The 26,316-nt window shown below is 37.3% G+C and overlaps 1 protein-coding gene across 1 annotated transcript in view; it reads right to left on the bottom strand.

Moving 5' to 3' along the window:
• IARS (isoleucyl-tRNA synthetase) overlaps positions 1 to 26,316 on the bottom strand; it is a 103,041-nt gene that overhangs the window by 76,314 nt on the left and 411 nt on the right. Inside the window, 8 exon segments of the mRNA XM_009881289.1 lie at positions 2,785 to 2,880; positions 4,512 to 4,572; positions 8,739 to 8,826; positions 10,732 to 10,879; positions 13,573 to 13,690; positions 22,327 to 22,409; positions 25,315 to 25,434; positions 25,930 to 26,086. Of these exon segments, the coding sequence (XP_009879591.1) occupies positions 2,785 to 2,880; positions 4,512 to 4,572; positions 8,739 to 8,826; positions 10,732 to 10,879; positions 13,573 to 13,690; positions 22,327 to 22,409; positions 25,315 to 25,434; positions 25,930 to 26,086 (871 nt within the window).

The following is a 26,316-nucleotide window of genomic DNA, read 5'->3' as shown; positions in this document are numbered from 1 at the left end:
GCTAAGATAAATTTCAATTCTTTCCAGGAGAGATGCCATAGTGTTCACTTTTGTACCCCTGCCACCATTAGATCTCTCAAAAGATTACAAACAAAAGTTAAAAGCCATACACAAAATGAATGAAACAGAAGCTATTAAATAGCTCATTGATGAGAACTCAAAGCTTTTCTATCGGAAATAAAAAAAAAACCACCACCAAAAACATGAAGACAAAAGGTTCACCTTCAGCACCTCTTAACAAAAAATCAAGTATACTTTTGCAATTTACTGAAAAGAAAATGCAACAGTAACATATTTATGAAACTCCTGTAACTCAGTCTGAGCAGGCATTAGAAGTATAGGGCTTGTATGCAAATTAAAATTTTACTAAAGCTTTTTAAGTTGACTGTAGATATCTGATGAAATGCCTGAGCAGCTGAATTTTAGTGTCATGTTGATCTGGAGGCACAATGACTTTACAGAATTTTTAATACAGGTTTGTCTTGTTCTGTGAGCTTTAATTTTGATTTCTTTAGAACTGAAATAACATAGTGCTCCGATATTGTGTGGCAGCTTGCACTTGGCAAAAGCATCACACAAGACAATGAAACTACAAATCCTAGAACTAAATGAAGGTGAATTTTTACTTTAAATTTTAAATTTGGTGAAGGATATATTTTAAGCTATCAGCAATATAGAATATGTATCAGTAAGTAGAATAAAAAAAAATAAACAACAAACTTATTTTCTATCCCTATTTCTCAAAGGGACTTATTATATTGAAGGGAAGGAATACAGACAAGGTACAACACTTTCTGTGAAGGACTGTGCTCTCTTTCTTCTCCTCTGACCCTTGCCTCCTGCTCCACTTACCCCTTTCTCCTCTCCTATTCACCTTCAACACAACAGTAAAGGAATTCACAGAGAAGCCAATTAATTAGGAAGACAGTCCTGCCTACAATCATGAGTTACCTCTCTTCTTTCATCAAAGCTTATCTACTTAGAGACAAACATTTAATGTCAAAACACGTAACACTCAGTATTCTATCCAGAGCCTACTGTACAATGATGAATTTCTGAACTTAACCCAGAACCCTTTGTGAGCCGTTCTTAACAAAAATAATCAGCGGGCTGTCAAAAGTGAACTACACGCATCCCAAAAGAAAAAGATAGCAGCATTAAGTGCAACATATACTACACAATTTCCTTCTAAAGGTAGTGTATCCATCGACTCAAGTCTATGGGTCATGCATTATAGAGTCATGCTGCTCCTTAGCGAATGAGTGCAAAGTTTTGTTTGTGATGTTAATGTACTTTCTGCTCACACAACTATTGTGCGCATTTTTTTTTTCTTTGTAATACATTTAACTGATACTCTTATGTTATTTAAAAAAATGGTTTTAAAGATAGTTGCTGACTTCCCAGGAGAGAGGAAAGATATTTCCCGCCTCTCCCCCTTTACACAAACCTCTGTGGGCTTATAACAAAATCAAATAAAAGAGGGCAGACGATCCTTGCTCTAACTGGCCAGTCAGGCTTTTCAACAACTAAAATGTATTGTGCAAATACATAACAAAACAATACAGCAACCAAGGAGTTTCTTCCAGAGCTCCTTCCCTATTAGTCTATTCTCTTCCTTTACTCCATCTCCTACAGCAAGAGCTCCTGCCTCAAAACCAAGTCTGCTCCCTCAACCCTCAGTCAAATCCTTGCAAGATTTAGCTATAGGGGAATATCTGAGGTGCAAACAGTGTGACAGGCTTCAGACTCCTTACGACACTTTACCAGTCAACATAAATTTCTTTATTAACTAATAACATACAGCCCAGTCTGATCATCTTCATTCACAGTTGTATTAAGCTGGGACATGTTTTCATATCAATGTTCATCTTGACAAGGGAAACACCACTGTAATTGATGCAGGAAAACTCAGAAAAATGCAGGAAAAAAAAGACAGAAAAGGATGGGACATTTCACATGAATACAAAGAGGCCTACTACTAATGCCAACAGTTTCTGGAAATGATGATAGAGCTTGTGGTCCAGGGATTGCTAATTGCTAGGCACTGGCAGCTCTACTGCAAGTTTTTGAGGGCATCTTTGGACAATGACTGAAGACAGGACACTATACAAAAAGGACAATGAGTCTAAACTAGTGCATTTAATTCATGTGTCTAAAAACTGAAATGATTAAATCCATGAAAAATTATCCCTCTTAACCTTCAGAAGAATAGACTGAGGGAAAGGACAATAAAGACAGAAAAAAGAATGGAGTGCAACAAAATCCTTTCACACCGACTGATAAAGTCTTAATACAAAAGCAGTCAAAGCATTTTTTCATTCTCTAAAAGCCCAATGAGTAATGAAACACTGAAGAGGGGCAGTGCGCTGCACAGAACTGCTGTTACCATCTAAAATTATCACTTAGCAAAGCCAGTTCTGACTATCAGTGCAACGTATCATTTCTTCTCAAAGCTGTAAATTTAGACTTTGAGAAAAGCCAAGATCAATGACACCCAGAAGATACAGTGGTGAGTTAACTTCACATACCACAACAATAACCAAATCAAGCGACACCTAAAATTTCCAGTCTAGTACACAAAGAGCACTAGCAAGAGTGAGAATTCTAATGGAACACAATGATACGTTGTATTCTTACATTTGTAAGTAGCAAATGGGATGATTGTTTAATATCATGTGGATTGTTTAATATCATAGTCCCCCTGACAGACAGTCCCCAGTAGCTGGAAAGCTAAGCAGTGTGTGCTGGAACAAAATGAACATTAGATATGCATTTCATACTCACAGCACCAAAATAGGGGGCCTGATGTACAACACCTGTGCCTTCCTCCTCCTTCACGTAACTGTCTGCTACCACAGCAAAGGCACCTTTATTTTTGCACTGCAACACAAAAATGTTTTTCTTATACATAGGTATACATATATATAGCACAAAACAGAATTCTTAAGAACATGGAAGAGCCACTAGACACCTGCAAGAGTAAAGAACTGCATCAAAAATAAGTGACACAGTAAAATGTGACATTCCTAACATTATTTAATTATTTCCCATAGCTAAGACACACAGGGTGTATACTTCATTTAAACAGCATCAGATGTGATTAAATCTAAGACCTCTCCAGAAGGCCTCATCGTCAATTACTCTTCAAGCCATAGATCTTCACACAGTTCTGTGCCTAACAGACCACAAATCAATACACTCCTTTAAGCGAGAACACAATCAAGAAAGCTACAGGGATTCTATATACCGAGGTCTCCTTGCATTATTGTATATCCACCATACCTTCTAATTTTAAAAAAGTAGTTTGCTTTTATAGTAATATATTTTAGTTATTTCCTCTAGAGAGTGAGAAGGTGCTAAGTATCTAAAGTAAAACAAAACAAACAAAAAAAACCACCCCACCTAAAAAAAAAGAAACAGAAAAAATTGCCTAGAAAAGATATGACAATTTTCAGTGTGTTCAGTATGTACATAATGAAAAATAAAGCTATTTTCTATTCCTCAACACAAAAGCAGTAAAAAAAAAATTTACTCCAGTCACAGATGAACCCAATATGTTACAAAATATTAGGTTTGGCTTTTTCTGAAGAGAGATATTTTGAGATAAGACATCCATTCTAAAAAAAAACCCAAACCAGTAGATGCCCATCTGCTCCTCAGAAATACAGCAGGACTCAAAAAAAATTTATCCATTCCAAATCTTTACACCTGCAGTTCCATTTTTCAGATTCAGCCATGACCTTTCTCTAGAAATAACAGGTCCTGCTCTCCACAGAGGTTTTCTCACCTTTGCCGACTTCAGCACATGCTTCAGAACAGATGGTAGTCACAAATGACCAAATTGCTTACACAAGTTAACAGCTGCTTGTCCAGCAGCACTGTAATCCACTTCAACTCTTTGAAAAATTTAATCCATTTTTAATCAGCATTATTTTTTTTAAATATATAAATTCTCTACCCCCTCTCTTCTTGCCACACATTCTATTATTGTCTGCGGTGCTATTAACTGTGATAGACTTATGAAGCGCTTAAATGCTGCACAGGAGGACACCCATAAAAACAGATACAGCCGTAGTTATTTTAGCAAAGGCTTTTAACTCTTCGATGGAAAACACTACATGTCTGCAATTGTTATCCACAGTCAAAATCATTCTCTTGTGACCAGAAAACTTGTGGACTTAACAGGCAGATGACAGAAGCTCGTGAGATGAAAAGCTGAGAGAATACTGCCTATTTATTAACGTGAACTGGAAGTTTCTCTGCAACCTGAAGTCGAACTACTATTTATCACTGAGTTCTTACTCTAGGTGTACTTAAAATTTAAGGGAAAAATACAGAAAACAGCCAACCTTCTGTTTTTCAGCCTTTCACTAGGATTTTGAACTACTTTAATACAACATGGGGTTTGTTATTCGGACACAAGATCTTTATAATAGAAACAAGGAATACTGGGTAAAGTTTTTACATTTGTCGTTGTACCCTGTATCAAACACCAAACTTGTTCATCTTACCTGAATAAAATATTCGAAGAGTGGTTTATATTTCTTGCCTTTAAGAGCAATGCCAGGAAACCTGAGGATGAAGATTTACATGAACACAATTTAACAACTTGAAAATTGCTTGGTCAGATGGTAGGAATGCTATTTTTTTCCTATTTCATTTTTTTCCCCATTTCCTTTTTTCCCCATCCCTAACAGAGTCTCACTTTGTAAGATGAGGAAAAAAGTATTTTCTCTGTAGTTTGCCATTTCTACACCGCTTTGGCAATTTGGACTTGGACAAAAACCGTAACATGTTGTAATGCATCTCTGCTAACAGTCAACAGGTACGCTTGTATTTGACGGTCTTTCAATCAAGCAATCATTGTAAATTAATGTAGGCATTAAGCATTAGTAACAACCTATTTCTGGTAAAGATGCGTGAGGAGCTTCTGGATAAAACACAATTTCAATTTAATATTCATAACAACAAAGCCATATAGCTCAGCACATTCAACAGAACTAAATAAGCACTGGTCCAAACCACCTGAAAGTTATATGCACAGAAGATTGTGATACAAGGTATTGCAGTGTTTAAAGCCTGGACACCTCATTTCTTTTCCTAAAATTAGTCATCCAAGCTCTCCACGGGCACCCCAGAGAAAGATCCAACACAGCCAAGACTGAGGAATCAACTGGGCCAGACCAGAAAAGCAAGACAGAGAGAGCCTGTAGATCTGTCTGTCTTCAGGCTTCTGACAATAGCCGACACAGACGGTGATTAGGTTGGGATTCACTGGTCAGACCTCTCCTGAAAGTGTTTAAATCTTCCATTTCACGAAAAAGTCTAGTTAAAACTCAACTTCATTTAATAGATGGGATAGCTCTCTCAATGTGTCACAGCTGTAGTCTTTCCCTATACTCTTCCAGATCCACATCTTCCAAAACAATGGTCACACCGTAAAACATTTGACTACTTCAAAGTGGGGAACTCTACAAAGCTGTTTCATTGCACAGAAAGGAACTCAAGCAGTATTTAATGCCAAATTAAAAAGCATGACTCCTCAGATCAGCATACATCATATCCACTAGGAAAAGGGGAGAATTCTATTTTAAGCCACAGCTTCGCGGATGGTTTATATATTTTATATTACAAACAGCCTTAGGATTGTTTGAGGTGCTTAATCAGGATCAGATGAGAAAAAAGCATCCCAGTGCTCAGCCACACAGATGTGAGAATGCTCAGACAGGACGTGAAGCACTAGAACTGGCTTAAAAAAAAAAAAAAGTTGCTAAATTCTTACTTAACACAAGTGAAAGGTAAGGGGTGTGAATCACGTTCCCGATTTTCCCTTTTGAGATCTGAAATATTTTATTTATCAAAGTCCTGAACTTCAACCTGAAAATTTATACAGTGCTGCCTTCTTATGACCTAAGTTATAGTAATAATAGACTCATTTAAAGTCACTACAGTAGTCCTTCACTCTCAAGAGATCAGAAATCTCTTTGTTGGATTCTCCAGTATCCAAAAAGAGAAAATAGTGGAAAACAGTGTTAAGAAAAGAACTGTTTAATATGCAAATAGATTGAAATGTAATACAAAGGGAAGAAAATCCTCATCGATAATTTCATATCTACCACTGCTAAATAAAATAACAAGCCACTCAATGGCTAAAAGTGGGGTAATATACCAAGACTTTTGTTCAAAGCTGCAGAAAGTATACTGATAAAGATGGTAGCCATCTCATCAGTGAAACAAAGAAGTAGTATTCCCATTTGCTCCCACACAAAAACCTACCATCTGCAGCTGGGAGGAAAGGGGAGAGAAAAGTCAGGTGGGGGCAGGGGCAGAAAGCTGAGAATACTCAGGAAGTTCAGATGATTTCAGATACTGAAAATTTTCAGTAAGATCACTCCTTGACTTCAGCCTGCCACCTGGTATACAGCAAGGTTTTCCCCCTTGAGGGCCTAACTGCCTGAGAATTTAAAAGTGAGCTAAAGAAAGAAAAAAAGTTAAAAGTAGAAATGGGAAAGTTCATTTCCATGAAGTTATATACTCATAGATCTAAATCTTTAAAAGATCCATTCAACTACCAACTACCTCATAATTGTCTCACATTTCACATCTGAGAGAACTAATTTATTGCATAACATAAAAATTGGAGCATGACCAAAAAAAAATGTCAGCTTGAGAAGACTGTGGCACTAATACAGAAAGACGAAAAATATACTGCTCTGCAATGAGAACAGAAATTGCTAGCAGCCTTATGTACAGGCACAGAGAGGATAAAAAAAAAAAAAAGCAATACAACTAGGCAGGGACATAAGCAACAACAACTGAAACCTGCGTATGATCGTCCTAAAGAGCAGGTACTTCACAGTTCTGATAAACACAGCACACCAAAAAAGGTCGAAATGTTCAGTGCATTCCTGGATACGGAATGACTGCAACTAGACCAAAATTAAATCTGCAGTATTCCATCGAACAAAGAATTTGGAACCAAAAGACGAAAGACCAACAAGTATTAATACATCTACCTTGCTTATGGGGTTTTTTTAAGTCTAAAGGAAATGCGTTCAAAAGCATTTAAGAAAATAGAGTGGTTTTGGTAGAAGGCTTGGTTTTTAGACACTCTGGAGAAATTTCAAAAGACTGGAAAGCAACACAGTACCTATACTTCAAGAGAGAAATGGAGTACTGATGGATCTAAAAACCAGTCAGACTAGCATAACAACTTGATTCATTTTTAAGTGACTGACCAGTTTTTAAAAAGTGAAGTGCTAAAGAACATACAGTATGAATTTGTCAAGAACAAGTCACACCAAGCCAAATTACTCCTTTTTAGGCAGACTATCTGGCTTAGAAAGCAAGCAAGCAGAGAGATTTAAATCTTACTTGTAGTAAGACTTTTGACACTGTGACGTGTCATTCTGACAGACACAAATGTTTTAACTGGGTGACTGCAAGTTTACATGGACACACAAACACTTTGAGAAAAAATGTTATTGTTAATTCAGTATCAAACTGAAAGAAAATTTCCACTGGTATCCTGGCAGAGATTATCATAATGCCGACACCATTCAACGGTTTTACTGATGACTTTGAAAGGAGGAAAAAAATTTGGAGATCAGAAGTTCTGCCAACCCTGAAGAAAGAGAGCACTGAAAATCATCTTTACAAATTGAGTACCAGCTTAAATTGCTACAGAGTAAGTGATAGATGAAGCAAATTCGATTAGGGAGTTGGGGAGCAAATCAATGAAGAAATACAAAACAAGAATTACTCAACTGTCACAGTATGAGGCATCAGAGTAGACAACATATTAAGCAAACATTCCAGCTCTATATTCCCGTAATTCAATGACTACTTGTAATTGCTTAGCTGAAATAAGATGTATCCCCCTTTTTTTTTTTTTTCTTTTCAGATGTTTTTTTGCACGTAAAGCTTTCAAATGCTTGGTGAAAAAAAAAAAAAAAAGGATAAAAATAAAAATAACTGATACCAGAGAAGGGTTGTTATTCTCAAAAAAAAATTTCTAGTCTTTTATTTTTTTTGTTTTATTGTGGTTGTGTGGATTTTTGTTGGTTTGTTTTTTTACCCACTGCACAGGACTGAATAAAGCGAGCAAATAAATATTTGTCATATTTAGCTCTTTAACATGTTGATGTTCTATACAAAAGATTTAAGAGAAGCCAAGCTACGTACTTTGTCTGAGAGCTACAGAATTTAATACCTGCATCCCCTATCCAGTCTAACTTATTAAATAATTCATATTTTTCCATTGAAAAAAAGCAGTCTTCAGAAAGCATTAACTACCACTAACTGCATAACTTAGGTAGACCATCCTAAGGAAGCAGTATTTACTTGCTAAAGACAATGGGTTTGCTTTTGCCTATTTGCCTTTAAATATTTACATAATGTTTAGAAAGTGTTCAGCATTTGGACAATCTCCAGGGTTTTCTGAGACCTTTAAATTAATGTCTTTCTAAGAAAACAAACAGAAAAAGGAAAAAATAAGGAACCATTTTTTCCCCCCACCGCAATACAATGAGCCAATGAAAGTTTTCTTCTATTTGTAGCTTCAGGTACAAGACTAATTTGTCCCAGTAAATGTCAATCTTTTACAGATTTTTGCCAATTATCATCATGCAGGGAAACCCACCTTTAGATAACTACAAAATCTAAGTTCTTGAAACATCTAACTTCTGATCTATATAAATACTAGAAGTTAACAAGCGGGTAACAATTTATGTACTTGCCTGTCAAGTATCTCATATTCACTGTCAGATTTGTACAGTGCTATCAGCCTGGATTCCATCAAAATGTAAATCTTTCCTGTGGCATTATCTAGAACATAAAATAAAACAAGAAGTTACATAAATCTCAATTTAATACCATCATTTGCACCATTATGAAACCTTTCAATTCATGCAGAATGGTATCATATTAGCTATAAAACTGCCCAGAATAATCCTGCTGATCGACCACTAGTTTCCAGCTAGTTTTTCCCCCTGTAGCCACTTAATGAACATTTTTCTAAAGTTCAGTTTATCAGAAACCACAGGATGAAACGCAGTCTACTGATTTTCAGTGGGTTTTTTTGTTCAAGAGGCAGAAATACCCTACACTGTTTATTGTCACTGTGCCAAAGAAAAGCAATTGAAAAGTTTCAGTATATGTAACTGAAACAGAGGGAAACAAATGGCACAGACAATTACTACATAAAAATCAATATTATTAAGTTGATATTAGGGGTAACGATTGCATTTTATGCCTCCCTTCTCAAATTTACTATTCCAATCAATTTTATGCTTGGATTTCTTTTTAAAGGAAGTAAATTTTTTAAAAAAGTGAAATATTATGAAGGAAACGCATTCCCTACCCCCAAATAACCCTGAACTCTTACCTTCAACGACAAGTTTTATTTAGGCTACTACCTTACCACCTTAGTCAGGGTCACTAACCCACCAGTTGACCAAAGACACCCAAAACCAACAACTCAGCATCTCAGGCAGGTGTGGGTGTTATTTTTGAAAGTATTCAATAACTCGTTTTGCGATAACCAAATTTACGTTAAAACTTCTGAAAACAACCATATCTAGTTCTCTCTTAAAACAAAGAAAACACAAACACCCAGAGTTCACTGTAAAGGCCTCTGCAACTTTTCGTGTTTAACATCACCTCAGCCACACATTAGATTCATGTGGTTATGGTGGAACTAGAAATTATATGTTTGGCATTTTTGTACTCCAGATTAAATGGCATCATTAGCTTGACTACCTTTTTTTTTTTTCTTTTTAAAGTATACTGAAAAGTCAGAAAAGGTGAGCAATTTGGAAGAACTTGAAAACAGCAATGCAAGAAGTACTTTTATCCCTGCTTACTTTGTTATTTAAAAAAAGGGGGGTTGTAGATGAAGATATAATTAAAGAGGACTGCATTTCAAGAATAAAACAAATTCCTTTCCTAAGTGAAAAGGAAGACACATCATAACATACTCCGTTACCAATTGAAAAAAAAAAAAAAAATTGAACTGCAAACTCTGGAAAACTACTTGAAGCAGTAATGAGAAGAGCAACAACACATATTGTTTAGGCACCCTACAGGGCCTGCTGCATACAATTCCTGAGCTGCTGGGCACTCTTATGGAAAAGATTACCTTATAGTACAAATTGTTTAGCTATGAGTAAGCCAAGGCACTTTGGTCAAACGTACTCTTACCCTGGAAACCACAGCATGTACCTGGCCTTACATTTGTGCTGAAAACCCCACACTTCAATCAGTTTGAGACCAGCATGTGACATCTTGGGTGTGTTATAGGTTAAGAGTACAAAAGTGTTCAGTTATTGCAACTTAGCTGTCATACAGCAGTAACTTGCTTATGAGTCTGAGCCCCAAGAAAGGGGGGGAAGAAAAAGAGCTAGGGACACCCAGTCACATGTCCCTGTCTCTCAAATACAGCGTGACTATAAGACGACAGATAAAACTTTTACTCTTGTTCTGTATTTCAGCTACCAGTATTTTTTAGGGAATAGTCCTCACAATGCATGTAAAATAAAAAAGAGCACAGCAGTTGGAAATCATCAGACTCATAGGAATTAAATCTCATCCTTCTAAAAACAACACAGATCCAACCCCAGCAAAGTGCTATAAATTTAGCATAAAGCAGTCTATCATACAAAATACAGGTACATATTCACAGGCACTGAAGAAAGTAGCGTTCATTATATGTCACCTTCAGTTAACACTTGCCTCTCAATTTCACATATAGCAATTCTGGATTAACGCAAAGGGCCAAATTACTAGGCAAGGTCCAAGGAGTAGTGGTCCAAGCAACAAGAGAAACACTTGCATCTTCATCCAGTGGGAAGCTCACAATCACTGAAGGATCTTGAACATCCTTAAAAACTGCTTACTGCATGTATTAGTGAGAAAATACAAATTTAAGTAGTAACTATTACTGCCATCCACCAAAACCTATCTTGCAACTTGCCTAGTTCATCACTGTAGTTGTAGAAAACAAAGTGGCAGCATAAGAAAGTTTGAAGAGAACACCAGTTGCAATGTTCCTCTACTATACCAGTGTAAGATTTCGGTCCAACAAGGCCACAGGGTTAAAAATTAAGATTAGCAGTGGGATTTGGGGAATTAGCTGCCAAAACACCAGAGAGCTGAGTGCTAGTTCCCTCAGATACCTCTTATAATCCCATTTTAAAAGTTTATAATAATCTCAACTGTCAAGAAAGTTAGCATTTTCTCTGATACTGCTACACAAACACTTTTCCCACCTTTTCCTCTAGAGTCAGGGAGTAGGAAGAGCAGTCATTACTTAAGAAGATGCAATCTGTTAAGAAGCTGTTGTTTACAAGGGAAAAAAGTTTGGGGTACTTAAAAACAAGAGTACGTCAATATTCAATAGTAAAAAAATCTCAGGGAAGACAACCTTTGTCAGCTACTTTACATAAAACTTTGCTTCCAAATGAGTCAAAAGAATCCCCTGAAAACAAGTTTTTCTTTCAGAGAAGTACAATCCTATTCAGTCACTTCACATATTATGAAAAGCAGATTGAAAAAATTAAGTCTAATCTTGCAATTGTGAAATTTTCACTACTAATTTTAATTGCCAAACAAAAATAGATGCCATGCACACAGACCCTAAACACAAGAAATCCTAAACACACATCTCCTCATCACGCCTAGCGCAAGGCGGTCTGGTTTCCATCCAGCATCATGGAACAGTTAACGGCGTCATGGGACAGGCAGCTATTTATGTCTGAGCTAAGGGCTGCTCCAGAGGGAATTTTCTGTGAACATCTGGTGCAGTCAACAGTAAAACATAAATATTACATAACTCTCAAGCCATGCTCAATGCCAAGCAAAGATCGAGCTATCACTACAGTTCTGTCTCTACCAATTGTTAAACAACACTGTAGGCTATTTACTTTGTTTTCTGAAGCACTAAGTTGACCAGGTAGATAAAAAACAACTGGCAAGCCATAAAAAAATAACATCCAGGCTGCCAAGCAATGGCATTGTATAATGTTTTATCTGGTCACAAAATTATGCCTGCTTTCACCTGAAGACAACACTTCTTCAGTTAAATGTAATACAAGCTGCTGACATAGTTTACTCGAGTGTACATTAGACACCTAACTCAGTTTCTAAACATGCTGCTTCTGTCCTATTTCTCATGATTTGTGTCCTGATTCTCACAGGATCGATAAACAGAAGCCAAAGCCTGCTTTCCATCGTGAGAAAGATAACAGCTGCCTTACACCCAGAAATGACTGGTCTCGCCAAGAATACATCGTGTCAGCTTACGGACCCTCAACATTTCAGTCTTCAAAATACCACCTCTAGCAGACAAAAAAGATAAGTTTTGCATAAAGTGGCAGAGCAGCACACCCACCCACACACACTCTACTGGTTCTAGAGTAAGAAATAGCATCTAAATATTTCATTAAGACTCAAGAAAAGAGCTTTGCTCTGTGAAAAAGAGGCACACACACAAAAACCTAGAAACAAAACAGTCTTTGTTCTAAAGAAAGCTCATTAATCTGAGGCTATATGAAATGTCAGTTACTAAGTACGAGTAAAGTAATTATTTCAGTTGTCAGACAGTCAAAGACACTGAGATATCTTTGCAAGTCTAACTTTCTTAAATCATAAAATCTTTATTCTTCAATATGGTCAAATACCCCTCAGCAATACTGAAAGCTCTATTATCTGCAGACTGCATGGTCTGTTCAAATATTTGTTTTAAAAACACCATTTCTGGCCAGCAAATTGGCCTTCTTTAGGCAAGATGTAAAAAAGACCAGATGTACAATTTGTGCTAGCTCTCTGCTATAACAACGTAAGTGAAAGATTTACAATATAAGGATATGGAGGCCTGGGTGAGGACTGGAAATGATACAAAACCTCTGTCCATAAACTAACATGAAATTTGGAAAATTGGGACACAAATTCTGCCTTCACATATGTGAACATAAGTTTGTTGCAAATGAGAAGCCGCATCTACTATATCTAGTAATTAATTTTTAAAGGAACATCTTATAAAACATAGTATACCATGCATTATATCAGGTAAAACATTTCCTGGAATTCTCAATCTAAATTAATGATTCTTAGAAGAGCTATTATCCTACCGCTCTACTATCAAACATGGCCTTTGACAATTCTTATTAATTCTGTCACTGAAGACTTCAGCTCCATCAAGGACCTTCCTCTTTTCAGATCTGCACACACAGGGACAGCTGCAGCTCTCTTCTAAGTATATACCATAAAAACCCAACAAAGCACAATACTCATCCTGAGTGCCCAGAAAGTGAGAGTAATTTACCAGAATAAACCAATGTACTTTATATAACTGTAAGTAGTAAGAACAAGGGAAGAAGAAGAACAGGGAAGACGACTGAGATCAAGTGATCTAAAAAAATACAGCATACTTTACCTAAAGAGTTACTATCAATTTGGAGTGTAATAATATGCTTACGTACCACCGGGCAAAAAATACTGAAGCTTCCCAAATGGAAGACAATAGAGCAATCAGAATCTGATTGCAACATCTAATGTACAAATATACTGACTTACCTTGTAATTCTGATGGGACTCAAAGTTTGACAGTGGGGTGTTACACGCAGTTGAAAAAGGCATGACCTTAACACCTCTATACACCAGTCCTTTGTCATACAGTTGCTTGAAAACCCACCTGGAAGTAAACAAGGAACATGGAATAACACTTGGCGTTTCAAATTCAGTAGATCAACTGCAAAATGGGATTCTGCTCTAGCTGGAGTGCCATTCTGAATGATGCCTTTTTTAAACAATCAACTAAAGACAATATTTGCAAGTCAAAAGGAAAGAGATAAATTGATTGCAACTGTATTTCTGACTGATTTTTAGCTTTAGCTGATTCTCCCAGCTTGGTTTTCCATGTACTGACTGCACAGCACATAGCATTTAGATGAAGCACAAATCTGTATTGCTGATTAATCTTTCTCAAACTTCTTGAATACAAAGACCACCTGAAATCTGAACTATTAACAAGGCTGAAATCAGTCATAATTTAGAGAGAAGACATGTAGTGACATGGCTGCTCACTTACCACATGATCTTAAGCACCTACTACAGCAAACAGTGCTACAGAACAGATACAGGTTAGAGATACCTGCAATGCACCCCAAAGAGATTCTGACAATCTGAAGAGCATTTTTCACAAAAGGGTACAGCTAACCATGCAAAGTAATGAACTCATGGTCCCACAATATACATTAATGTCCTCCTTCATTAGCTCATCTCACTCTGGACTCAGTTCCTGTTCAAGATCAGTCTCACATCAAGCTTTAACTCTGCTTATGAAAACTTCAATTACAGCCTGTAGAATATTTGGATCCTTACATCTTCTTGAAATAATCAAGACAGTACATAATATTACAGTATGACAAATTGAGTCAATGCTCAAGATGAACAAAAACTGAAAGAGAAATATATCTCACACAGTAACTCATCAAGCGTCCATGTAATGGACAAAACCCTACATTTCTCTGTATCTGGATATTGCAGGGTTTGCTAAAGGATTGTCAACACTTATCAGGTCTCGCTGACTTGCACGCTTAGTGGTATAATCTGCAGGTTAGCTACTTTAACATTAAAGGCAGGAGAGGGCAAACCTTAAATAATCATGCCAAACTCAATTAAAAAAAAAAAAAACCACACAAGAGTTTCTGCAGAGTCTGGTCATTTCAAATTCCACATCCAAATTGTTAAACGCTGCTGACTTTAAAAACTCCTTAACTCAAACTATGTTTTCAAACCATCCCGATCACTTTTCTAGGTCCCTTTCCAGACAAATAGCTCATTGCTAAGCAACCAACCCCATCCTGGCAGGCAGCACTTTTTTCTGCACGCTGTCATTTTGTGCTTCAGAAATTGGACCTGTACTTAATCAGTGTCTTGCCTTCTATGTTTGAAAACCCAATCTTCAAGACAAAACACAAGTAGATTATTGCACTGCTTTCTATCTGCAGCCTGAAACAAGAACATCAAACAATATGCACTGGCTTGTCATGGAAGTCATACAGTATCTTAATCAGAATAATTATTATGTTGCAAATCAGACAGCTACAGACTGTCATATGGAAAAGACATGCAGTTCACTCAGATTCATCCACGGACCTCTAGTAAAAGTCCAAAATTTCCTGTAAGTGGTCACTAACATCAGAAAATTAAATAATTTGTACTCTGATATGGATAAAGGCCGAGAGACCCTCAGCAGCATCAGCTTGTGCCACAGAGGAGCCAAACCCAGAAGTCTTTCAGAGCTGCGCACTCTAACAAAGGTGTTTTACCTTACATACACAACACAAAAGTAACTCTGTTAAAGTAATAAATGTCAACCATAGGCATGTTGTGGCTACCTGACCCCTAACCCAAATTCAAAACACAGCAACACGTGCATCTGTTTTACAAGAGACTGTATCAACTTGAACTTGCATAAATATAGATCAGTCTTTTATAAAAATGATTCGTGCATACAGTTTCATCAGCTTTCAGCATACAAATTTGAGCTGGCTAATTGCAGAAGTTTTCGTGCAAGTTAAAAGATTTTAAATGTATGCTTACCATCTCAGAGCATAATTAATGCAGACTGTGACAAGTGACAGCAGTTATACTGAAGGTGTTCTACGTGCCTTTCAAAAACAGTTAACTAAAATATCTATAGAAAAAAGCTCCACTTTATCTCTACTTTCTAAAGAACACTGCCTACTAACAGCACAGAAGAAAACTACTCACAGAAACACTGAATATTTAATTCAGCTGTAAATATAACTGTAAACTTCGGGAAAGGTGAACACTAGATGGAGCTGCCAAGTTAAAAATCCAAGCCAGCATCTCCCTCTTGTGGTAATTCTGCCCTATTGCGAACCAAGTGCTCCCCCGTTGTTCCACTGCTGAGCAGAAACATGGGCTTCAAACCGCATCATTTTTAAGACAGATCATAATGACCACTCATTTATAGTTTATCATAACCACTTATCTCAGACAACCATTCCAATATAATAAGTAGAATTGTAATTGAGTCAAGACTGCTGCTTGATGCAATAGCCCTCGTTATCACTACAGAAAGCTGTTCTGTTATCTTGAAAAACATCTAATTGGTTTCCCTAGTGAGAAAGCTTCTGAGTACAGTTCTTGTGTGACCGTCGGAAATGCACTGGAGATGCCTCTCAAAGAGCTTCCTGCCAGCAGCACTGCCCACCTAAAACAAAGCAACTGCTGAAGATGAACCTAGCTCTAACAGTAAGAGTCACTTACAGGCGGATATCATGTTTTGCTTAAAAATTCAACACATGATCTTTTAGACAGTAACCTATGAAACACTGGTTTAACCGTTATGCTTGCAAAACGTTGAGAATTTGCTCTGGGTTTGTAAGCCAAAATTGAAACTGCAGTTATTTCTGAAAGAAATACTCTAACAAAAAAATCCCACAGAGTTTCTTTCTACAGACAATCAGAAAAAGTTTATTCACAGAAGGTAGAAATTAAACCCTGTTCCTCTAAATTCTGCTACATTTCTCCTCAAATGTAAATTTAGTTGCATCCTCTTGGCTGAGGGAGCAGCACTTACATGTTCCTTTACTGAAGAAAAATGAGATTAGGGAAAAGGTGAATTCAAGATGCATCTTTCACCCACTTGTTAACAGAGAATCTGCTCCCTAAAGGTCCAAGGTAGCTTTAACTTCTAAAAATCATGACACAAACTCAAAATAGTTTGTTGTTCCTAAAGCATCATGAGGGCATGATACAACTGGTTCGAGCCCAGTCAGTAACCAAGACTGCGAGTTACTCTCGCCATAGGCAAAACTTCCAAGAAATTAGAACTTTGCTACAGTATTCGTTTTCCCAAGTCACACACACACCATGCAAACACCCCATGCATATGATCAAACTCCTACAAAGGGAGTTTTGGCTTCCAAAAGACACTGAATCAGTCAATGCGATACTCAAAACACCCTTGGCATCCCACACAAAATCCAACATCCCACAGTATCCTCCAGCAGACGCAGAAGCTAGTTGCCCTCTTCAAACACATACATTCACTTGACATCAAAGAGAAGGATTTGATCTTAGAGTTTCTCAAGTTCCTAGTATCGTTCCTTTGGGCTATCAAGTGATTTCAAGGGATCAAGCGGTTCTGTTTGCAATGGCTCAGTATTTAAGGGTTTGAAAACTCCTCACTTTCCAGAAAATGAAAGTACTCATTACTAACATTGAGAAATTATTTTCAAACTCATATAAAGTGCCTTCCCTCATTTTTTTCTTTTTAAAGAAAAAAAGCCAGGAATTGTAAACTTGGTTACTGACAAAGACTAAAAGTAAGGTGGGCAAAACATAACGACAGCAGGATCTAGAACTGTATCATTTCAACGTATCCATGGCAGTATAGATAAACGAACAAAATTATTGCTGTGTGACCTAGCATCAGTTCACATCAAGGTAAACTGACACTTTAACAGCCTCTGTATACTTAGGGAAAAAAAAAGAAAATCATAAACACCACACTGTATAAGAAGCCCTGTCATCTACGCAGTTCAGCAAACAGACTGCATCCAAACAGCACCATAAGCAGCTGAGATTCTGAGAAAAAGGTTCTCCTGTGACTCATGAGAAATACTTCAAAGACAAGATGAAATAAAAAAGAAAGCAACGATCAAAACCAGATGCATGGGGATGAAAACCAGAAAAAAGTACTCAAACAACACTGGACATGAGTCAAAAATACATAAGGAGGAACACAAAGTCCAATAACAAACATAGACAGCCTTTCTTTAGAATAACATCTTTGAAAAACACCTTCTTAAAGACAGGAAAGGCATTTGTTCTGAGGCCTAGGAATAGTAAGTACAGAAGTTGTCAAGTCTTATGTTCAACTACCAGTGAAAGCTTTAAAATCCCAGCGCATAAAGATCGTTCTGCTCCAGGTCTACCCTCCAAGCTGTAATATGTGGATCAGTGTGATGAATGATTCCAGATCAAGCCAGAAGTACAAAATACCTCTACAGCAGAAAGTATAAATATTTAAAACTGACACTAGACTTACTCCAAAGATCGTACAACTAGGTAGGAGTTCAGTATATTCCTCCTTCAAAACACAGGTAAAGAGATTAAACAAGGACTGGAATGGTACGAAGACAACAACAAGACTAGAGCACTAAATGCACAGAAGAAATAAAAGTATAAGAAAAAAAGATGTAGATAGCTAGCAGAAAAATGGACAAAACAGATTTCTTACGAACAGTATCTCTCTAGAGAATCATTAGTCATGGAATACACAAAGTTCAATAGTGATTCCTATTAGGACCCAGAGGCCTGTTGCTCTGAAATCATTCCAGTTTAACGCTGGCTAAACTCCACATGCAGAAAAAAAATGAAGTCAGAAAACAGCTTTTACTGCTTACACAGAAAAGCAAAAAGCCCAACATAATAGTCCAGTTACTTTGATCTTTACAAACCAGTCCTCCTCTCAACAGGGACTCCCCATTCACGTTCTCACTCAGAAGGGCTAAAGCAACTGGACACTGACATTAGTGACAGAGCTCGTCTCAAGAATATAGAGCATGAAAAAAAAATCATGCCAGAACAAAAGCAAAGCTACACACAGGCAGTTGGGCAACCCAAGGCAAATATTCCAGTTTTAGGAGCTACCTACAATCTCTTCAGCTGCAGCTTAGAAGTAGCGCAGTGGCACCCCGAGCCTGATGCTACTACGGAACACTGAAGGGCAGGACTGCGAGGCCAAAGGCCACACCTGGTAAGGAAGGCAAGAGAGGTTCCCTCGTAATAACAATCCTAAAAGGAAAACTGAGGCTGGAGCAACTGAGATGGATACAGTAAAGGGAAGGCAGAAACGGACAAAATGTCCCCAAAGGGACCAAAGATCACCAAAGGGAGCTCCATACTGCAGTTTCACAATAAACAGGGCAGAGTTTTCAGTTTACAGCCGTGATCTCACACATGTAGAGTACCAATTTTCTATTGTAACTCAGAAAGTTTTTCTTTCTCCCGCAGCATCTAGCATTATCACAAAAGGACTCCAGGGTATCTTCTTAGGGTACAGAAGTAGCTTAGAAGTGTTTCCGCGACCTGTGGTTTCACACCATCCATGCAAGTCTTTCAAAACATACACGAAGCTTTCAACTGTTTTCAAAACTGATTTATGCTTAGACTGCAATTATCAAATTTAGCCACGAGATGGTGATAGAAAGTTGTTTAACTATCCCTGATGATGTTGAAATTAAAACCCCTATCATCAGACCCAGAAGCATGCCACAGCTCTGACCACAGAGCTTATTCCCCTCCTCTCCTCAGCACTTCACAGATTGTTTCCTCAATGGCCAGGGAGAAACTCGTAGGCCAACTGAGAACCATCTAATAAGCCAGTAGTGAAGACAATAATTGTTGTTGTTTTCTTCCCCCCAAAGATCACATTTCTTACTGATCTACAGTTGGTCTGAAAGAAGTTTCAGACCACATCAAACTGCTCTCAATTTCACTGTATCCATCTCATTAGCTGTATAAAAAAAAAAACAAAAACCCAAGAATCTTGAGCATTTGTTCCATGCTAGCTCAAGAACATCATTCTCATTGTACTGTTTACAGTGAAGGACATTTTTTCATTGAGATTCAAGCTGGCTGCAGGATAGGTTTACAATTTCTACAGAATTAGAACTTAAAAGTTCTATTTAAGTTAAGACATGAATAGTTGACTACATCTTCACATGAGAACTCCTTGCAGTATCACCGCTTAATGACACCAACAGTCAACGTTCCCCTGAAAAATTCTGCCAGGCTGCCACAATTTTATCACTGGATGAAATTTTATTGTAAATCAAAATTTAGCAAGCTGAAAATTCATTCTACTCTGTCAGCCACCAGCACAGCATCAAAATGCTTACAAAGCAGCCATTTCCAGCAAACCCATTATAAAATATGGAAAAGAATGGTCTCCAGCATCCTGAGCTTGTACAGTATCTCTACAAACCAAGAAATATTAACAAAAGATATATTTGGTGTCTGAGACCTAAACTATTTAAAGTCTAAATAATTTGGATAAAATCAGACACCACTGGAAACAACATTTATCTCAAGTATTATGTTAGCCCACTGAACTCAACATAAACATCATAGATGAAAACATCACATTTCAAAGAAAGCTAGAAATTCCAGTTGAGACCACTCCAGATCTGCAAGCCTCAGGAAAAAAAAACTAGAGACAACAACAAAGAAACCTAAACAGATAGGTTTAGCTGATTAAAAGACTAAAGGCAAAATCCTTACCATATTTTAATCACAAAATCCATGGTTGCCATGCTCACTACCATTATTATTATCAATGTTTTTTTTTCTGGGCCTAAGAGCAGCATTCTACTCCCACAGGCAAAACAAAAAAAAAAAAAAAAGGAAAAAAAAAAAAACCCCACACAAACAGAAAAAAAGCCAATATGGTCACCAGGTTACAGTCAATGTAAGTCTTTTGTACTTAGCCAGACACTGTATTTTTAAAAGTTTTATTCAGAAAGGAACTCGTATTTAAAAAAAAAAAATCAAATCAATTTTAAGAGAAGCACACTAGAACCTACCGTTCAAATGAACACTCCTAATGGACGTAAAAATGTAACTTCAGTAACACAGACTTTCAGTTTGACGATTGCCTAGGTAACAATCTGATTTTTTTTAGAAAATTGTACATTATCCTGTCAAAAGCACTACTGTAACTACAGTTACAATGCTCTCTTTAAGCAGTACCTTCCTTAGCCTTGAAACAGGCATCCTGCATTCTTTTTCTATTCCTCTCCTCCATCCACGCTGTGCAAACACTGATGGTTCCACCTCCTGTTCTACTGCGAGAGCAAGCGGGCAATGGCATTGCAACATGCCCCTCCAAGACACAGAAGACTTTCCAGAAAAGCCAGTTTTTTAAAACAGACTTTAAAAAATTTATTTCATTACATGATTACACAGAAAATTAACAGCATCAGGAAGCAAAAAAGTACAAAATTAAGAGGTTGTCTACTTACATACTTCCTGAAATCTCATACCACAGAAATTTCAGATCCTAAGTTTATATCTTAGGGTCTGTACTCAAAGCAAGCATTAGAGGAATTAAGCTCTGTAAGCCAGGTGAAAGACGGCTTCAAAGGGAAGGGAGGAAAAAAAAAAACCCACAACAACAAACCAACCACAAAAAAAAGGCTAGGGCTGTTGAGAGAGACCCTGCAGCTAGTTTAAGTCAAGTTTGGTTTTCAAATGGTCCTTGGAAGATGATAGCTAAAAAGGATTTAAGGTGCCACTAAATATTTTTATAACTTATAAAAGGAAGGTTTTTTGTCAGTCTTAGCTTTATCATTGCGCAGGGTTTCTTCAGGTAAGTTAGTTAAACATCTGGTCCCTTCCCATCATCTTTTCTATGCTTATTGAAAACTCACTGGCACTTCATCCCTCTGCAACGGCTTCAGAGACATCTAGAAGTTCTGTCAATCCTTTATCATAACCATAGGTAACTAAATATACAATAAAGGTTATTAGTAAAACTAATTTAAAGAACATCAGTAATACTTTAATATGCATATAATTTGCTTTTTGTCAGCAAGAACTCTGCTAAACTTCTTGCAATTCAGCTTGTAATTCTATCACCCGAGGGACTCAATGTTGCCATTTCTTCACTGTGTTAAGTCAGTTTGATTATCCTTAACATATAAGGTTGTCTGTCTTGAAATTCCACAGTCACCCCCTTGAACACATTGCCAAAATATCCAAACTTAAATTAGCTCTGCACCAGGAGTCCAAGACAGTTGACAAACTACACTGCCAAGAAAAAGGTAACAGCAGATTCCCAGCCTCTAAATTCAGGCTTGAAGAAGAGGTTTAGAGCGAAACAGAGTTTGGGTAGTTGGCCCATTTGCAGTTGACAGTGTGAAGAACGTCAAGAATGTAGAGATACTATGTAATTCCTAAACCAAGGAAGGAACACAGTAGTAGATCTTCAGAACTGCTTTTAAGTTGACATGGAGCAGCAAGATTTCAGGGCTCCATAAAAGCAGTACTGTTGTACCTTAGTTTGAAAAACCCTACTATCCTGAAGAAGAAAGTAGGTCAATGAATTCCCTCACTTCAACATCAAGACATTTCACACCACCTTAATTACTTTCCCTATTGTTTATATGAATTTGGCATATTTCAAAACAGTTCTAGCGATGTATGGACCAATACATACTTACAATATTTGAAGCCTTCTTAGTGTTTCGAATTCATAAGTATATATACAATGTATATAAGTTAACTTACCACACAGACTCCATGAACTCAGGATAAAGGGTTTTATAGTCATTTTCAAAATCAATCCAGCGTCCTAATCTGGTAACACTGAACTGTTAAGAAACAAACAAGCAGATTGAAAGACATCTTGACATTAAATATCATGAAACATCTCCAATATTTATTCTGTGAAACAGCTTGGCCTTTAAGTGCTGTGTTTGTCCCACAACAATGAAACACATCTGTGCAATATTTTTGCTTGTGTTTGTCTGTTTAAATACACTGTTCTGAACTACTGTTCAAAACAGTGTATTTAAACAGACAAACACAGGCAAAGAATGAAACCATGAGCTAATTGCTTAGAGCCAAGGTCACACAACAGGCAAACACATTCAACACTACTGAACAGAAATGGTGGATCGTTTGGATCGTTCACCAAATAGAAATGGTGGATCATGCAAGGTTCAAATGCCTGAAAATTGCTTTTGATTACAGTGGTCTTGTTTCTATTTTTAAAACTACTCACTGCAGAGACAGTCAAAACCCAGAACACATCGTCTATCAGCTTTCAGTTATTTGAAAACATGATGTAACTCGAAGACAAAGAAATGCTGGAAGAAACTGATATGTCCCAAGAAGTTATCAAAACTATTTCAGGGCCAACTGCCTTCTTCGACTTACCAAACCTATGACAGGGCTGCCAAAGACCACAAGACTGACAGGTGTTAGTCCTCATCTCAGGACAGATTATGGTCACGTCCATTGGCACAGAATACAAAAACCAATGAGTAATAAGCCAGCTATGGGATTCACTTGGACCAGTGGTACTCTCTTTCTAATTTCACAGCTATCAGATCCCTCAGCTCTGCAAATAACCAAGCCCAGAGACACCTGTCCTGATACTGTTACACAGACAGTATCGAATGTCAAACTAGTAAAGTGGAAACAAAGCAAATGAATTCTCTCACCTCTGTATTTTCACATAACACCTGAGCTCCTGGAATTATCAGTTTTGCTTCTGACCTTTAAGTCACTCTGACATCCCGCTATTAAGATCCAAAGCCTGGGATTCATTAGTACAAGGATCCACGAAGTTGGAGTATTATGTTTGGTCTCAGCACTGAAAGATCTTAGGCATTCAAGGAACCTTTTATATTTTTTCATAAGGTTCAAACATTTGCTAGCCACTCCAGTCAGAAAATAAACACTATAGGAACATTGGGAATTCCTAACAGTATCCCAAAATATTTGAATTTATTCCCAATCACAAACAAGACATTTAAATAAATTTCATTAATTTTATTAATAAGCTGAGATATATGTCTGTGTGTGGAAATACACGCATATACAGGCACAAGTTTATGCACAAAACAAAATACAAAATCCTAATACTAAGTATTTGGACTAATCAGCACTGAAAGAATACCAGTGGCTAAAGACACAGCAAGTTAAAAGGAACAACTATGGAAAACAAAACACGAACCAGAATGAGTGTTTTTATTTTTATTTCTAAAAGCAACAAAGAATCACTGATGATGATGTTGAAATACAAAATTTCAGAGTATAGATAAATCAGTGCTTATTTGAAAAAACAAACCCTGTGCTTTCCATCCAGCCACTTGCTTAGATTTAGGCCACAGCTATTCCAACAAAGGCAGCTGTAGTTTCTTCAGATACTGGCTGTAACTTCACAATGCTCCCAAGGGCAAGAGGCAAGTGATACTCAAATAAGAAATTGCTATTTCGATCAAAAGGAACATATTAGGACTAGAGAACACACAGAGAAGTGTGATGAGGTAGAACAGCTTTTGCATGAGGAAAATCTAAAGAATTAGGACTATTCCGCCTAGAAAAAGAAGAGGCAACTGATGGTGAAGATAAAGGTTTACTGGAAACCATAATATTACAGAAGAACTACAGTTCTTCAAACTATGTACAGGAAAGCCTTGATACAGACTGTTTAGAGGCCATCAGTATACCTAGATTCAAAATGAAGCTAGATAAATTCATGAGTGGAAAAAAAAAAAAAATCAGTTAGGGATTATAAACTAGGGAAAAAAAACCTAAAAAAATATTTTGGCCTAGGAAGGCCTAGTGCCACAAAGGCTGAAAAAAATATGTCCTGGTCTTCAATTTTTCCTTTGGCGCTTGTTATTGCATGCTGTCCCTGTAATATAGTGGCACAGGTACGAAAGCACCTGGGCCACTCCTCAGCTCCAGAAAGCCATAGAAAAGTCACCACTTCACAGATAAATCAGACCAACAGCAAATCCAAAGTACAGGGCTAAGTGTACTTTATTCTGGCCATGCTGCTAAGGACAAAAATAAGGAGCATCAGGTTCTATGCACAGGATGAATATTATTCAGTGTTAGAAAAACACCTGTGCATCTCTTAAGAAAATATCTACCCCATCTACTTGGAACAGCTCTCCAAACCTCAAACCACAGACCAACGCTCTCCCTGTCACTATATTCATGGGATGCAAATTTTAGGCCAATATTCTCTTAAAAGACTGAGGGTTTACCCACACCTATTCTGACATGAAATCAGATGCTAGATGCTGTTCCAGAAATACAAGCTATAGTCCTACACTCTGGCAATGAAAAGTCTGAAAAGGGAAAAAAGAAAGGCAGGGAGGTTCATGTGTATTTCTTTTACTGGTTCCATTTGAAAACAGAAGTCAGATTTTACTTTCAATTTCCTATACTAGAGAAGACACAAAGAAAGAGGTAACTTGTTCGATGCATCTATTATTTGTTCAAACCTAGTCACTTTGAGCTCCAGGTTACCTTGAAGTAACCTTCCCTTGACATCACAGCAGTCTCACTGTTCTGAGCCACATGTTGTTCTTTTGTTCCCCTTTCAGGATCACCAGTGAGAAACATGGTGGCTAAAGACATGAGATTTATGCATGTAATTGAGTAGACTGAAGGATGAAGTTCCTCCCAGATGAAAGACTGCTACACACATATACTATTAGAAATGTACAGCAGAAGATGCACTGAGGCTTTACTTACCTCCCATTCCTTTGAGTATCTCATCACAATTCCTCTGCACTGGTTGTTGTATTCTTCAATCCCCATCTTTGCCACGTCTTCTGGCCCTTTAATGCCTAAGGTCTTGTCAATCTCATATTCCTGGGAGCATTGAAAACATCCAGACAAAAAACACACATTGTCACCAAAAGCTTTCAGGATTTCTCTAGGTAGTTTATTTATGTTCTATGCATTCTAACGAGGCTAAAGGGCCTCCTTTATCCTTTTGATATTTCACAAGTATTGCAGCTGAACTAAGCAGATATTTCAAAGGATAATCCTGGTGTGATTGTTTCTTTACTAACTCTAGAAAAAGAAAAAAAACAACCAAAACACAACACATTTTCTGAAACACATACCAAATAAATACATGTTTATAGCAACAAACAGAGTGCCTGAAGAAGGGCAGGTGACCAGTAGATAGCACCTGAAATCACCACACACACAAAAGCCAGAGCAACACACCGGATAAAGAACTTCCATTTCTCTTTTAGCAACACCAGGCATAAGAACAATAGAAACATGACTGATAAGCAGGTAACAACACAGGGAAGAGGAACCAACAGAAATATCCGTAAGCAAATTTATTACACATACCACAGGTAAGCCATGGCAATCCCAGCCAAATCTTCTGTCGACATGAAAACCACTCTGATGAGCAAATCTGGTTACTATGTCTTTAATGGTTCCTGCAAGAATGTGGCCATAGTGTGGAAGCCCAGTAGCAAATGGAGGGCCATCATAGAAGTTAAACCTACAACACAAGACAACATTCTTAGTTAAATGAAAAACTAGGCATCAAATCTTCAAACAGGGTAAGTATATCTGTATGCTTATGCTTCTTATGTCTTACTAGGACAACATCAATTTCCTCCTCTTCTATTATCAGTCAGCACAGGTACCATGTGGGACTAAAGGGAACATTTCAGCTCTTTCAGTTCCTACTGAACACCAGTTCTACCAAGATTACTACTGAAAATGCCA

The sequence above is a fragment of the Charadrius vociferus genome, unplaced genomic scaffold (genome assembly GCF_000708025.1).
Source record: "Charadrius vociferus isolate BGI_N301 unplaced genomic scaffold, ASM70802v2 scaffold550, whole genome shotgun sequence".
In the NCBI taxonomy this organism is placed as follows: domain Eukaryota; kingdom Metazoa; phylum Chordata; class Aves; order Charadriiformes; family Charadriidae; genus Charadrius; species Charadrius vociferus.
This window is presented reverse-complemented; position numbering and strand designations above follow the sequence as displayed.